Source organism: Quercus lobata, chromosome 2 (assembly GCF_001633185.2).
Source record: "Quercus lobata isolate SW786 chromosome 2, ValleyOak3.0 Primary Assembly, whole genome shotgun sequence".
Taxonomy (NCBI): domain Eukaryota; kingdom Viridiplantae; phylum Streptophyta; class Magnoliopsida; order Fagales; family Fagaceae; genus Quercus; species Quercus lobata.
This window is the reverse complement of record NC_044905.1, coordinates 103015412-103029692: the sequence shown is the minus strand read 5'-3', so window position 1 is coordinate 103029692 and position 14281 is coordinate 103015412. Positions and strand designations below refer to the sequence as shown.

At 33.8% G+C, this 14281-nt stretch overlaps 1 protein-coding gene across 1 annotated transcript; it reads right to left on the bottom strand.

The window, feature by feature from the left end:
- Positions 1-622: 622 nt before the first annotated feature.
- LOC115977630 (uncharacterized protein At5g08430-like) lies at positions 623-12684 on the bottom strand. The gene is made up of 10 exons (XM_031099610.1): positions 12590-12684; positions 11383-11462; positions 10610-10797; positions 8720-9638; positions 7840-7940; positions 7237-7296; positions 5169-5219; positions 4012-4100; positions 2902-3125; positions 623-1789 (listed from the first exon to the last, which is right to left on the bottom strand). Exons 1-10 carry the CDS (start codon positions 12682-12684, stop codon positions 1167-1169), a joined length of 2430 nt encoding a protein of 809 aa, XP_030955470.1. The 3' UTR covers positions 623-1166.
- Positions 12685-14281: the final 1597 nt, after the last annotated feature.

Sequence of the window (14281 nt, the reverse complement as noted above, 5' to 3'; positions counted from 1 at the left end):
CTATACATATTTTGCATCTTACCACCCTAGTACAAAGTAAAAAAAATTATTTGCATCTTTTTCATTGCTTATGACCGGCTTTGCCACTTTTTGGAAATCCGGATATATACAACACATCTTCTAATCCAATATGAAGGCTGTGTTCATTCATTATGAAACACCTTTCTTCAATATCATAATGTCTAAGAATCTCCTCCAAAAAAGAGGTATTATGCAGCCACTTACTAACACTTGAAATGGTCAGCATTACTCTATGTCTACTAGATTGAGTCTTGCAAGTGGGTCTGACACACCCAAGTGGATGGATTTTAACAGGGTAGTGCTCTTCAAAATTCACACCAGTTGGGACTTGGGAGTCTTTGCAATATGAATCTAATTTTGAGTATTCAAACATACTTCTGAACTTTCGTTCAATCCTGCATATTCTAAAGTAAATTTCCAACCCCACCCATTCACACCCTTACTTTCAATCACTCATTTGACTTCTTGGCTTCTTGCATGTCATGAACTGATCATTTTGACATCTTCATTTTGGGCTAACACTTACTTTAAGAGAAATAAAATAGTAAACTCAAAAGTCAAACTTACCTCAAGAAATAACAGAATTAGTAAAAAAGATTAATTAAGAGATAACCTCTAGAACAAATTAACATCCATGTAATATACTATTGTCATGTACATCACACTGCAAATAGCAGCAGTTGCAACCTAAAATTTTCAGATCAGGACATCTATTCTATCTACAGGATTCTTTCTTGAGTATACTTACATTCTAGTTCCATTTGAAGATATACACATGATGCATTTCAACTAACAAGTTCATAGCTAGTTTATGGACTCTTCCTGTTTCCTACTCCATAGACTTCAAATATAACAGACATCATAGTAACAAAAACCTAACTTTTTCTCCTGTTTGGGGGAAAATTCTGACAAAGAGCTTCAGTCAAAGAGATTGCATCTTTTTCATTCTGAACTGTCCTCCAAACCTAGAAATTTGATGTATAAGAATTAGTATCGCTCCAACATTTGAGCAATGACATTGATAAAGGATCCCTTTTTTCACCATGTGGACCCACATAATACCATAAAGAACATTCACAATTCTAAACTGCTTGCTTTCTAGGTGCATGACTCAGATCTTGGGGAAAATTCTCTGGCAAAGAGTTTCAGTTTTGGGGAAAATTCTGGCTAAGAGCTTCGGTCAAAGAGACTGCATCTTGTTCACTCTGATCTTTCCTCCAAACCTTGAAGTTCAATGGAGAATTAGTATCACTCCAACGTTTGAGCACCGACATCGAAAAGGGACCCCTTTTTTCACCATGTGGACCCACACAATACCATATAGAGCATCCAGTGTTCTCAATTGCTTGCTTTCTAGGTGCATGATTCAGAATTTGTTCATCATCATCACTTAACTCAATAAACTCAACTGTTGACATGTTTTGCTTTTTCTCATTTGTCTGTTCATGACTTATTTTTGGAGAAATAACATCGCAATGGCCCTCAAGAGCAAAAGTGCGTGATTTTTGTGGCAATTCTTCAAGAAGCAATGACTTTGAACGGCGCTGCTTTACTTCAGGAGTAAAAGTGAGAGATCCTTGTGGCAAAACTTCAGGATGCAAAGCCCTGGAATAGTGCTGCTCTCTTTGAAGAATGTCGTCACCTTTAACATCAGGGGCAAATTTATGAAATTGATCAGTTGATTTTTTGTAGAGAGATCCTTCAGACTGCTGCTTCTCTTCTGGGATAGGCACACGGAATTGGACTGCCTTTACTGGGGCAACAAAAGCTAAGCCATGGAAATGAACACACAATATAGAGGGTTAAACTTTCTACTTTATCAAAGAACATCTACAGACTGAATCAAAAGCTAAATTGAAATTACAGAGCATTTCATTATCCAAATTGGGGCCGAATCAACAACTGAACTGTACAGTCTGCTGAAAACCCCCCACGGCTCCCATGAGGGAACTCCATGCGCTGGCAATAAAGTATTGCATGCATTTTCTGCAGTAAATGCAGGTCCCTTAAATGAAAATAAAAAGGATGCTTGATTGGTACCTCTAGTCCAATTTTAGACAAAGATCAAGGAGGATATGAAGCCCTGATGGTAAACTATACCTCCTTAGACAAAGATCAAGGAGGATATGAAGCCCTGATGGTAAACTATATCTCCAATTAGTGTGGTTCATAACTTCTCAACAGTAATGTGTATGTTGTGTGTGTTAGTGGGCATAGACCAAAGCTATTTGCTTGTTTTCTGCTTCACTATTTTCTCTACAGGGTGTTGGCATTGTAGAGTTTAGTAGAAAAGTGATTTAGAGTTCAACAACAGCTGATCTTGCAAAAAGAAGCTAAGACAATAACAAAGCTAGTCAACTTATTTGATAATTATTCTCATACTCAATACAAAGATGTTGAAAATAATAGACTTACTAGCTAAGAATTTTATGAAAATATCAAAGGTGAGATTAGCCATTTTTAGTGACGCACAATTAGATTGCAGAGAAACAGTAGAATTAAATTCACAAATGACTCTGGAAAAGACCAGACTTATAGAAGCTGATTCTTGGAAGACAGTTTCCTATAATATTTTGCAACCATCAAGATACTCAAAATTTTGCAGAAGAATCATTGATTTAGTTTGACATATTAGATTTCGAAAAGGCAAAAAAAGAACAGAATCTTGAAGTATTGTCAGAATTTAGAAACCTTGATTCTGCATTCATACATGTCCAGCTCCCATTCAATTATTGGACACAAAAACTACTGAAATTTCAAACAAAGATCAATCTGCAAAATCCATAGTAATAGACACGAGTACACAACTCAAACAGACAGATACATGTCTTTATTATGCACATATAATTTTTTTATCATAAAAGTCAAAACTCAGCAAACCTGCAGGATATTTTCCACCATTTGGGTAGCAAGAAGTTCCTTTGCCTTTTAAATCAGTGCAGGGGAGTTCAGAAGTCCCAGGGGCTAATTCTGGCAAGCATCCTTGTTTATCTTTTCTAGAAGAGTCCTCAAAAGTGAGTTCATCCTCTACTACATCAGCAATTACTTCTGGAACCTCATGCAGCAACCGTGACTGTTCTGATGGTTTCTGAAGCAGCATCTTTCTATCCACGTATTCAGAAAGCTTATGTGCAAGTTAAGCATCACATTTTTTTTCATCAAGAAATATATAGACCAGACTAATTCTGGACACTACAAATACAGAAATCAATTAAACTGGAAGAAATAATAAAGACACTAAAAATTTATACTGAACATATGAAAATGCCAATCAACAGAAACTTCCAATTGATATGAGGTTTCGAATGGACTTGTCATCACATGAATAGAAGAAAGCTCTGAGCTTGTGACCCAGTAGAAGGTGTCTTTAATGTAAGAAGTATACACATCACTAGCTTTCTATTGATTTTATTTTTCTGCATTTAGAATTTAGAATTTTATGTTCCAACTACAAGAATTGTTGATTCAACAATCCCCTCTTTCATGGGGCTGGGCTCCATCCCATGAGAGAGGGGCTGTTCAAGCAACAATGAGGAGAGTTGAAATAAAACCCCTTATAAACAAACATAACAATACATACGCACATATTATAGGTAGTTGTTATTTCAAATCAAAAATTGTTTTCACACTCCCACCTCTCATGGTGGTGGGTCCCATCCCATGAGAGGGGCAATGTTCAAGCAACAATCTGGAGTTGAAATAGCAACTCCCATATATATAATGGTAAAGTCTTCGACTACCAAACAAAAGTGCAAATATGATTCTTGAGAGCAGTCACTTAATGCATGAAAGAAAAAATGCTGAAATGTAAGACTGTATTCAAGCCACCAGTTCAGGATCCCACTTAAGTGGGACCAACACTGGCCAATCATCTTTTACATGATCACCTCAACCTTAATCTCATGGTGTGTTTTAATAACACAAGAATCATATTTGAGAATCCATAGCTTCCCAGAATGGTCCATTAATACTGAATTTGAGTTCATATACTGCATAAAGAAAGGATATTCTCTTCTCCAGCCCTTTTCATTTGCCTGATCAATGCGTCTTTGCAATAAAATCAGCTCTCGCACAATCCACTATCATATAAAAATTCCAAGATAATATAAATCATAACAGCAAAATCAGGAGAATAGCAGCTATCAAAATAAATAGAGAGGCACAACACACAATGGGGTGTTTGGGAATTTTAGATTGTGTTTGAACACACAAGGAGGTTAGCATAACCAAGATTAATATAGAGAAAATAGAGAGACGACCGCTTATAAAACTTCCAAACTGAACCCTTATAAATAAATTCCCAAAAAAAAAAAAATGAAGAACATATTTAAAGCTGGAAAACAGTTTTGACTGTATTTGAGATGCTGCATGTAAGACAGTCAAATGACTTGATTTCCAAGGATTAGAAGTACAGGTGGAATTAGCCCATGCACCACCCCCAACCCCACCCGCCACCCCCGCGCGCGTTTTTTCTCAGTGGTAGGGGTGCAAAGAAAGAATTAGGGAACGAATTGAAGAATATGAATCCTTAATACTCCACATTTATTTAACCATCCATAAACTTCAAAAAAATCACAGTTACACTCTTCTTACTCTAAAAAATCTAAAATATATCTTGAACTCATTTCAAATTCAACTCTACAACTTTAGTGAATAGGTGAATGTGCACCAAGTTGCTCCAGAGAAATGATTATGAATATCATATAACATGTCCGCAAAATTATGATTTTTTTAGATCTTTCATTATCTTGCTTGAGTGTTTTTTTTTTTTTTTTTTTTGGGTATCCAATATGAGAAATTCAGTTATCAATCTGTCTCTAACAATAATCAGGGAGGCACCCCAGACCTGAAATGTCTTTCAATTTATACTCCAAGACTGCAAAGAATAGGCCAAGGAGCCCCAAAGTAAACATAAAGAAGTTATAGTGAATCCTAATATTTGACACATCCAGAAAAGTTTTTATTTCTTTTCTTCTTCTACCATGGAATGTCATTTCTTCCTTTTCCACATGCATGCTTGTCAGCCCATATGTACTCTTGGAATTACACTATAAATGACATAATCTTCTAACTTTTTAAGTAGATAGAGAAAAATTAAAATAAACACACGTGTATCAAAAAAGAGAACATATAGTCTCGATACATACATGCTTTATTATATCCTCATGCAGAGTTCTAGCCTTCTCCTCAAACTCCACCTATAAAAGAAGGCAAACTATTTAAGGAGCTGGAATAGCAGTTTTTAATTCATTACTTGCAAGGTATTAAATAAGCACCATAAAATTATTCACAACCAATACAGCAAAAGGTGAAAATCATATCATCCCAGATACATGATATAAATGAAATATATCATCCCACAAGGTAAAAAACCTCAACATACACCAATATTAGGGAAAAATATAAATGAAATATAAAATTATTTTTTTCTTTTCTATTGGATAACTTAAATTTATTTAAAGAAAGAAGAAAGAAGAACAACTTAAGTATATGAGGAGAATACAAAAGGTCCCCATAAAATTTACAATCTAAAGTCTGCTTTTCTTTTTTGGCTGCTAGTTTAGAATCCTCATAAGTAATAAATATATTCTTGGAGCAATGAACAGTAAACACTCAAATACACATAATTACACTATGCAAGCACAAAAAACAGTTTAAGCATGAAAAGGCAGGCCACTAATTGTACTTTTTTTTTTTTGATAAGTGATGGGCCACTAATTATACTTTCTAGATCATGTAGCAAAGATGTAGCACAACATAAGAGAAGGTTCCTCAATTCCTTACGAGCAAAATTGTTTCCATAATACGTGGACAATTATTTCCTAACTAGGTCTCCTTCCAAGAATTTTAATCATTCCTGTTTGACTGTTCCAATATTACAAAGGTGCTTATCTAGAATATTTTAAAGCTAGGCATTAGGGGATAGATTTTTCAAGGAAAACCAAAACTGATGCAACTCTGAAATTAAAGAACAGAAAAATAAAAATAACCAAGGAATCAACACCTAGGCTTGCTTGGAATCGGTACCAAGCAAGAAAGCAAAGCCTAGGAATATGCACCTAGAGTCACCTTATAGTAACACCAAACTATTGAGGGAAAACTCCAACTACTAATTTTATTACTTGAGAAAATTGTTTAAGTGCGCCTCTGTAGGAGTACAATAGCGTGCTTATATAGATTACTATGACTTAACCCTAATTCTTTTTTTCTTTTTTATGAGAAGAACCCTATATCTAATTGACTTAGGACTTCCCAATTATATGAATTATAGATATACTCTTGACTCTAGGAAATAAAATAAAATATATATAACTTAATTAACTATTAAGAATCAAAATAAAATCTAATTGACCAATAAAATGCAAATGACTTCTAAAATTATATAAAAATAAATTTGTCTTCACGCTTCCCGAATCACTCCCATCCAATTTGTTACTTTATTTCCACAATACAGTGGTCTGCTATTCAAGAATAATTATTACACAATTTAGCAGATATAGGCACCACTTAGAAAGTGGGAAGTGTTTCAATTTCAAAAGAAAGATGCTTGAGCCTCTGAAGCAAAGAGCCAATCATGATATATCCAAGTAACAGGTAGCTATTTCCCAGAAGAACATTAAAATGGTGTCCATAAATAGTCGTGAAAATTCTTGAAAATGCTTCTGAGGATTTTAATTATAATCTATATAAAGTTGAAAATTTGAGGTTCATGCATGTTCCATCCTTTCATTTCCAAATTACCTCAGTTTGAAAGCAGATTTTCTAAAAGACTCACCCCACAGCCAAAGGAGACAGAACTTAAAAAAAAAAAAGAAGAAGGGCAAGACCTTCATAAAATAATGTCTACCATGTGGAAGAAAATTCCAATTGTTTGTACCCTACCAATGACTAAGGCTCAAGATATATAAAATCAAGAGTCCTTTGCAAAAGACTGTTGTTAGTTGTAATTCGTTTCCACAAAGAAAGCAATGTGCTTTTACATATTGTTTCCCATTTTAAAGATAATCAAATATTGATTCTATTAGTATAGTTAATCCCTAGTGTATCTGGGTGCCGTCCCCTTGGCATCTTTTACATTAATTTTTGCACTTGTCAAAAAAGAAAAAAATCTATTAAAACACTTGATCAATTTCTTGAGATCTGATATATATTAGTACTAGTGACTTTGAAGTTTCCACAATGCCTTTTGAATTTACAGTAAGTGACACTACTTACAACAGTAGGCTTTCTGAGCAGGCCATCTTTCACTCTTTGGAGCAGATCCTCACATTCTTCCTGAAAAAAGACAGCATCTGATCATTGGGATTTTCATTTAAAACCAGCACATATTTGGAACTAAACAATAATTTCTGCTAGAAAGCGAGGGGTATGTCAATTGATGAGGAAAATATTGTAATTAGGAAAGGTTTCACTGATGAACTATGGCTAAAAACTCTACTCAACCAGAAAATTAAAAAGCATTTTTCCTTTGCAATTACAGATCAGTAGAAACCATATTTAAGAAAATCTTTTACAACATCAACTCTGGATAAACCCAGTGCTCACTGTAGAAACATGTCCTAAGATTTTCATTTTCTTTTTCCAGCAAAGCTCATAACTAAACCATCATTTTTTTCTGATAGGTAGCTCATAACTAAATCAACATAAATTAAACTAGTAGATATATAAATTTAATTATTATAATTGACTTAGGAAATTAATCATCCCATGTTTCTTTTGATTTTATACTATTGTGCTTTTATATCTTTATAAATAGGACAAAAATACTATAGAAACAAAAGAAAATAAAGACATTCAAAACACTAACACTGTTGTTACCTTAGAGAAGTCATCATCAGAAAGCTTGCAAATGGATACATCTTTTGGACGATTGGAAACTTGTAGGAGTGTTTCACCATTTGTTGAAGCTCTCTTTATGCCTGTGATGATAAAAGTTACAACACACAAAAGAAGGTTTAGTCATCCAAGACAGGAACTTTATAGCATTCACTGAAAGAACATTCGCCAAAAGACTGATCTAGTTTCATGTCCAGTGCAAGTGATAGTAAGGAGATATATATAATTAGATGAATCCTAGATCTTCTGAGCTACTCTTCTCTATCTTCCCATAAGCTGTCTTAACATGGCCTAGACTTGGAATCAACTTCATTAAAAGAGTAATTTACATTTCCCACCGGGATGGTTTTTGAAATTAAAGTTCATAATGGGGAGTAAATTATGTTTTTTTTTTTTTTTTTTTTTTTTTTTTTTTTTTTTTTACACTTAGTTTCCTCAGGTTATATAGTATTTATTTGACACTTAGATTTTCATGTTATCAGAACCAATTCCTAAAACTACAAGCCACTGCTATATGACAAGCCACATCTTTAAGGCATTCAAACGCCACAAATTTGTGAAACCCAGAATCTAGTACTACTTTTATGTGTATGATCCATGTAAAGGTTTTTCGGTCCAAGCAGAAAATTCCGCACCACATTTGTACCTAAGTTGTTTTAGTGATTAAAAGTATTAAATAAAAAATTGTTGTTATAATAAAGAATTAAGCTTTGCCATAATTTTTACTCAGAAACAACATTATGTTATTAAAGTAAATTCAGAAGTGACAAACGTAACAATAACTCTCTGGAACAGCTATGACAGCAAAGATCCCTGTAACTATTAGTTATTCATAATTTGTAGCCATTAATAAGGAAATTACCTTTAACTTGCACAAGCTGATGAGTATTTTTTTGCAAGTAGTCATTTGGGTCTGACTTTATTCTCACAAAACTTCCCATTAATTTGCCTTCAAAAGTTTCAGGCTGCTTCAACAGCTCTTCCACTAAACTCCTCTTCAAATAGACAAGCTTGATGTTTTCAACAACTATGGATGCAAAACAGCTTCGCTGTACAACTGGAGTTACAATTGGAGTTGATTCCTTCAGAGATATTCCATCTGAGCTCAACTTTCTTTGCCTTTTAGAGGGGAACAAAACACCTTCATCCCTTTCTTCTGAACTACACCCAAACTCAGATTCCTCCCATTGCTCAAGGTTCACAGCAAAGTGAGCTTTCAGGAGGTTATGTATACTATTTTTAATCACCGACTTTCTTCCTAAGAGAGATTGTAGCCTCTCATCACAAAGAACTCTCTTCTTTTTTTCTGGGTCAAAAAGCTTGTTCTCTCTACAATAATCAGTAATGATAGTCGTAACATCATTTTGTGATAATTCTTTGGTTGAATCTTTACCGATAGAAGAAAGAAATTCTATGAGAGGTCTTGAGCCCCATCCAATGAACTCCTTTTTCTTTGATTTTGCCTTCTTTTTCATTGCACTTTTATCTCCCTTGGATCTCTTCCTTTTTCCCACAGCCTTGTTTTCTACTATATCATCCAGGTCCTCATAATCAGATACTATAAGGTGACTTTCTTCGTCAAATTGATCATCGTCTTCATCTTCTTCCCCTTCACAAGTTTCATTTGAATCATAGCCAGCCCTGTAGTTCTTATTCTTCTTCAGTAATTTATCTGCGGAATGGACATGCTTTGAAGTTAACCCTTCCTTTTCTTTGATTATCTCCCAATATTCCTTGAAAAGGCCCTCATATGTATCTCTATCTTTGAAGTCTATCTTGCCCTGTATCATAACCAGATAGCTAATGGGAAAAAAAGTAACAAGGCTTAAATTTATTTGGCCAAACCAATAAGACACTTATTGAAAGAAGAAAAAGAACCCTCAAGAAGCTGAAACAAAAGTAGGAAAACTGATTATTTGAATCCATTGATGAAAATAAGGTTTAGGTTATTTGCAAAATATAATTATGCCTTTTGTTCACCTGAGACTTAACCTTCATAATCTAAAGATCAGCATTAAATTCTCATCTTTTCATTTCACTTACAAGCCACTTATCCTTGTAATGAACTGTGGCAAGCTATAGGCTGAAGAGCTATTTTCTTTTGTTATTAAATCACTAGTTCTGTGAATGATTGGGAGAACTTCCTTAAAAAAATTATTTTGAAAAATTCTGAATGTAACAAAAATGGAAACAATCAAACAAAGGAGATAAGATAGCATTATGTCAAGACAGCCATTCTCGCTCTCTCTCTCTCTCTCAGCATTTTTCTTTGTCTAAGACTCTATGTTGCTCCTCTCTTGTATACTTATGGACTAAAAAAGCGGATTCTTGGTGGCTTTTAGACTTTTAGTTGAATTAAAAAAAAGGAAAAACAATATAAGAAGATAGTTGAAGAAGCAACAAATCCTGAATACAAGAAAGAACGAATTAGAGATGTTTTATATGGTACTGGTATGTCTAATGTGGTTAATTTGGCAGGAATGTAAAAAATGAACTTTTGAAGATATTGAGAGGCCCTTAGATCTGGTAAAGTCTCTGCTAGTAGGGACTTTGTTTGAGTGGTCTTGTATTTGGGGTTTTACGCAATGTATTTCTATTTTTGATTTCTTACAATCTGTTAGCATTTCTTATTGATTTGTTAATATTGTTTCAAGTACAGTGTGTTCATCATTGTGAACACCGAGTATATTACCTATATAAAAAAAAAAAAAATTCAAATTAGAGATGTATTTCCAGAGTCAGACAACCATACCCCATCAAAGTCGACATCGATGTTTTCTTCTATAAGTTGTGCAAGAATCAAGCAGTGATTGCAAAATCCTTTCTTCCCTCTAACACATGCAAACTCAGCATCACAGATGCAGCGTCCACAAACAGCATTTGGGCAACAAAAGCACTGAAATTTTGAGTTTTTCTGGCAAATGAAGCAAGAATGCCAACCTAAAATATAAAACTTAAGCTTTTTATAAGCAGGTACAACTACAATGATGCAAGCATAAAATAGAGGGGCTAATAAAAAATACTAAGAAAGCACCACAAAGTACTATAGAAAGGCTTAGTTTATTTAGAAAGTAAAGTAATTTGCCGATGAAGTGGAGCTGAAAGATGATCTATCTTCTGTAACTGCACAAATTTAGGATGAAAAAAACATTGACATAATATGATGGAACATATTTTCTCCATCAATTGCAAAGTTGGGTATGCATTTTTCATTATTTGAGGTAAAAAATCATAGTAATATTACTTAATTCAATATCCAATAGGCAAAAATCTGGTCCAGATTTAAATGGTGCTATTTCCCTAAACCATTAAGATAATGTGGCAGGTGTGACATCTAGGATAATCAAAATGGGGAAAAGGTTGTGGCACGCATATCATATGTATCATACATAAAAAAGGGATGTGTTGTCAGGCTCCATGTATTTCACATATACCTAATCTGCATGATGCTTGAACAGTAGAATTCATTCAAAATGACAGAATATTACACAGAAGTATCATCATAGATAAAATTTAGTAGCTAACCGCAGGTCCAGCGATCTACAGTCTTCACAAAAGAATCATCTCTTCCCACACAATGAGGATGATACGCTTTAAGACAATCCCTGAAAGAAATGAATATGCTATAAAAAAAAAATTGAAAATGTCTTTTGACACCACACCAAAAAGTATATTTTATATGAAAGTTCTTAGGAGAGAGACATAATAATTTCCAATTATATTTGAAAGTTCTTAGGAGAAAGAGATGTATCAGTATCCAGTTATATAGGATATATAGGAATTTATACATCTGACCAGCATCACTAATCACCTAGCCCGTTAGAAACATAGCATGCTTGTGCTAGCAAAGACCAAGTTTGTAGCAGGGAACTGGTAACCAGAAATCAAATATGCACCATGACAAGTTTCTTAATTCTGAAAACTAAAAGTAGATATATAATTCCTTTGATCAAACATGTAAGATATTAGCAAAATCATAAATTTGAACAGACTTTCAAATCATCCGGTGCCATTAGTAATATATCATAGTAATACTCGTGTGCCTAAATGCCAAGCTTGTATCTAAATACTGTTTACCACAAAGCAAATGTATTAAATTACAAGTTTCTTAATTCTGAAACCAATATTACACCTACAATATCTTTGATGACTTAACCTAGCATTTTAAGTTTTATTTTAGACATATGGATCAGATTGTAGAGGTGGAAAACCAGCAGCAGTAAACACTTAGCAGCAGAAGTCATTAAGCTGCAGCAACCCACCATCAGAAAGGGTTGGTAATCAGGTAATGACAAGTTAATTTATCCAAATTTTGGGCAGATTATTTAAACATCATTCTAATACCACAAAAACAAAAGTGACCATATAAAATAAAAGGACCAAAATATTTCATCCAAATTTACTGTTCATTCAATCCAGGCACCACACCCTTGCTTTATATCACAGTTATAATAATAATTCCAAAGCCAATGAGCTACCCTCCACCACAGGTGCCTTAAATTCCTCACTCAATCATATGCATGGCACGTGCAACAAAATCCAACAAACAAACATGTTTGATACTGATTTGGACACCCCATTATTTTATTTTATCCAACTCTCTCTTCCATAGCATTGTAAATGACAAAACTGCCCTTATTACTAAAGATTGAGAGGACCAACTTTTGAATTTTTTAAAATAAATAATTGGCATGCCCAAATGAAAAAAGTTGTGGTTTTTTTGAGAACTCACTTGTACTCACAGACCATGAGCAACCCTCCATCTTTGCAGATGAAGCAGTAATCTTCTGCAATCTCTTCCTTATTTCTCCTATTCTTCCTTGCCATAATCTTTGAACCAAACACTATCTAACTTCCAAAATTAATCGCAGGGCAACCCAAATCCTTGAAACTCAAAAGCTGAGAAACCCTGTCAAATAAACAAGAAATATCAGATATACATACACCATCTCTCTCTCTCCCCACCACGATCAAGTTAAACTAAACTTATGCTAAATTATCACAGTCCCATTTGCAAAAAAGAAGCAAAGAATGTAACAATAAATTTGCAAATCTAAGGGAAAAGAGAATTAATCATAAAAAGTAATATTGAATGAAAGCCTAAAAATATATGTATAACACAATAATATAAAACAAAACAAAAGATATATTAAACCAAATACTAGAACAGCATTCTGGGCAATATATGAAATTCTTTATTATACATTAAAAAAAACCAACTTGTGAGAGATAGACCTTATAAAATCAGAAAAGTAATTTAAGATGTTCCTTCTCTGAAAGTTGACGCTTTTTTTGTCTCTCTAAAACTTGGTCATCACAGAAATGACCTTTTTTTAATTTGGGTAATTCTATGAAGACCCATCTGAGAAAAAAGACCAAAAAAATAGAATAAAGCACAGACCTTTACCTTTCAAATTTGCAAACCAAACAGCTAAAAATGTTGCAATGAAGCTTGGGTAGAAGACCCTTGTGTAATGAAGAGCTAAAAAGATTGTGTTTGAGACTTGAGCCAGCGAGAAAACACAACAATGTTGGGTGGCAACCGTGGCATTGGGATTGTATTTATAGTGGGTTTTCACTTTTCAGCGTTTATGTCAGAGGATTTGCGTCAAGTGTCAGACGTTAATATCATTATCCAGGTTCTGGATTATTAAAATAAAAAAAAATTTCATGTTCTGAAAAATCTGCATTTTCTTTTTTCGTTTTGTTTTTACATAGTAAATTAGTAATAGTAGTACTCTTTTTTTTTTTTTTTTGAGAATCTGTAATAGTAGTACTCTATTGCCAAAAAATAGGCCAAATAAATTTTGACCTTTTCAATATAAATCTCAAGGTAAAAAAATATAATGTTGATAAATTAAGATTTAAGTAGGTGATTTTTTCTTTCCTAAATGGAATTTAGACTATTTAACGTCGTTTGAGATGACATCTTTCGTAGGCACTTAGACTATGTAACGTCGTCTGAGATGGGTTTTTTTTGTAACAAATTGCATGTAACGCCATTTTCATTATGAGTCCATAACCATATACGAAAAGTAACTGTTACATAATATAATAAATCTGTTTTGAAGAAATCGAGGCTCTAGCAGCAAGACGTGTGGTGAAACTTGCATGCAAGATTGGACTTTGGGATTTGTGAATTTGAAGGAGGCTCATCTTATCATCTATGATCGTAAATAACCACAATGGATTGCACAAAAACTATGGGATGGTATCGATTTAGTCATGCAAGATTAGTAGAAAATTCAATAGCTGATGCATTGACAAAGCTTGCAAAGGAAATAGAGGGTGAATCAATTTTGAATGGAATTGGTTCCTACACATTTTGTAAACTTGCTTAAGTGTATTTGTGATAAACAACTTATATCTTCGTCTAAAAAAGAAATTTTACTTTCAAAATCAACCTTTTATTGAACAATCAATG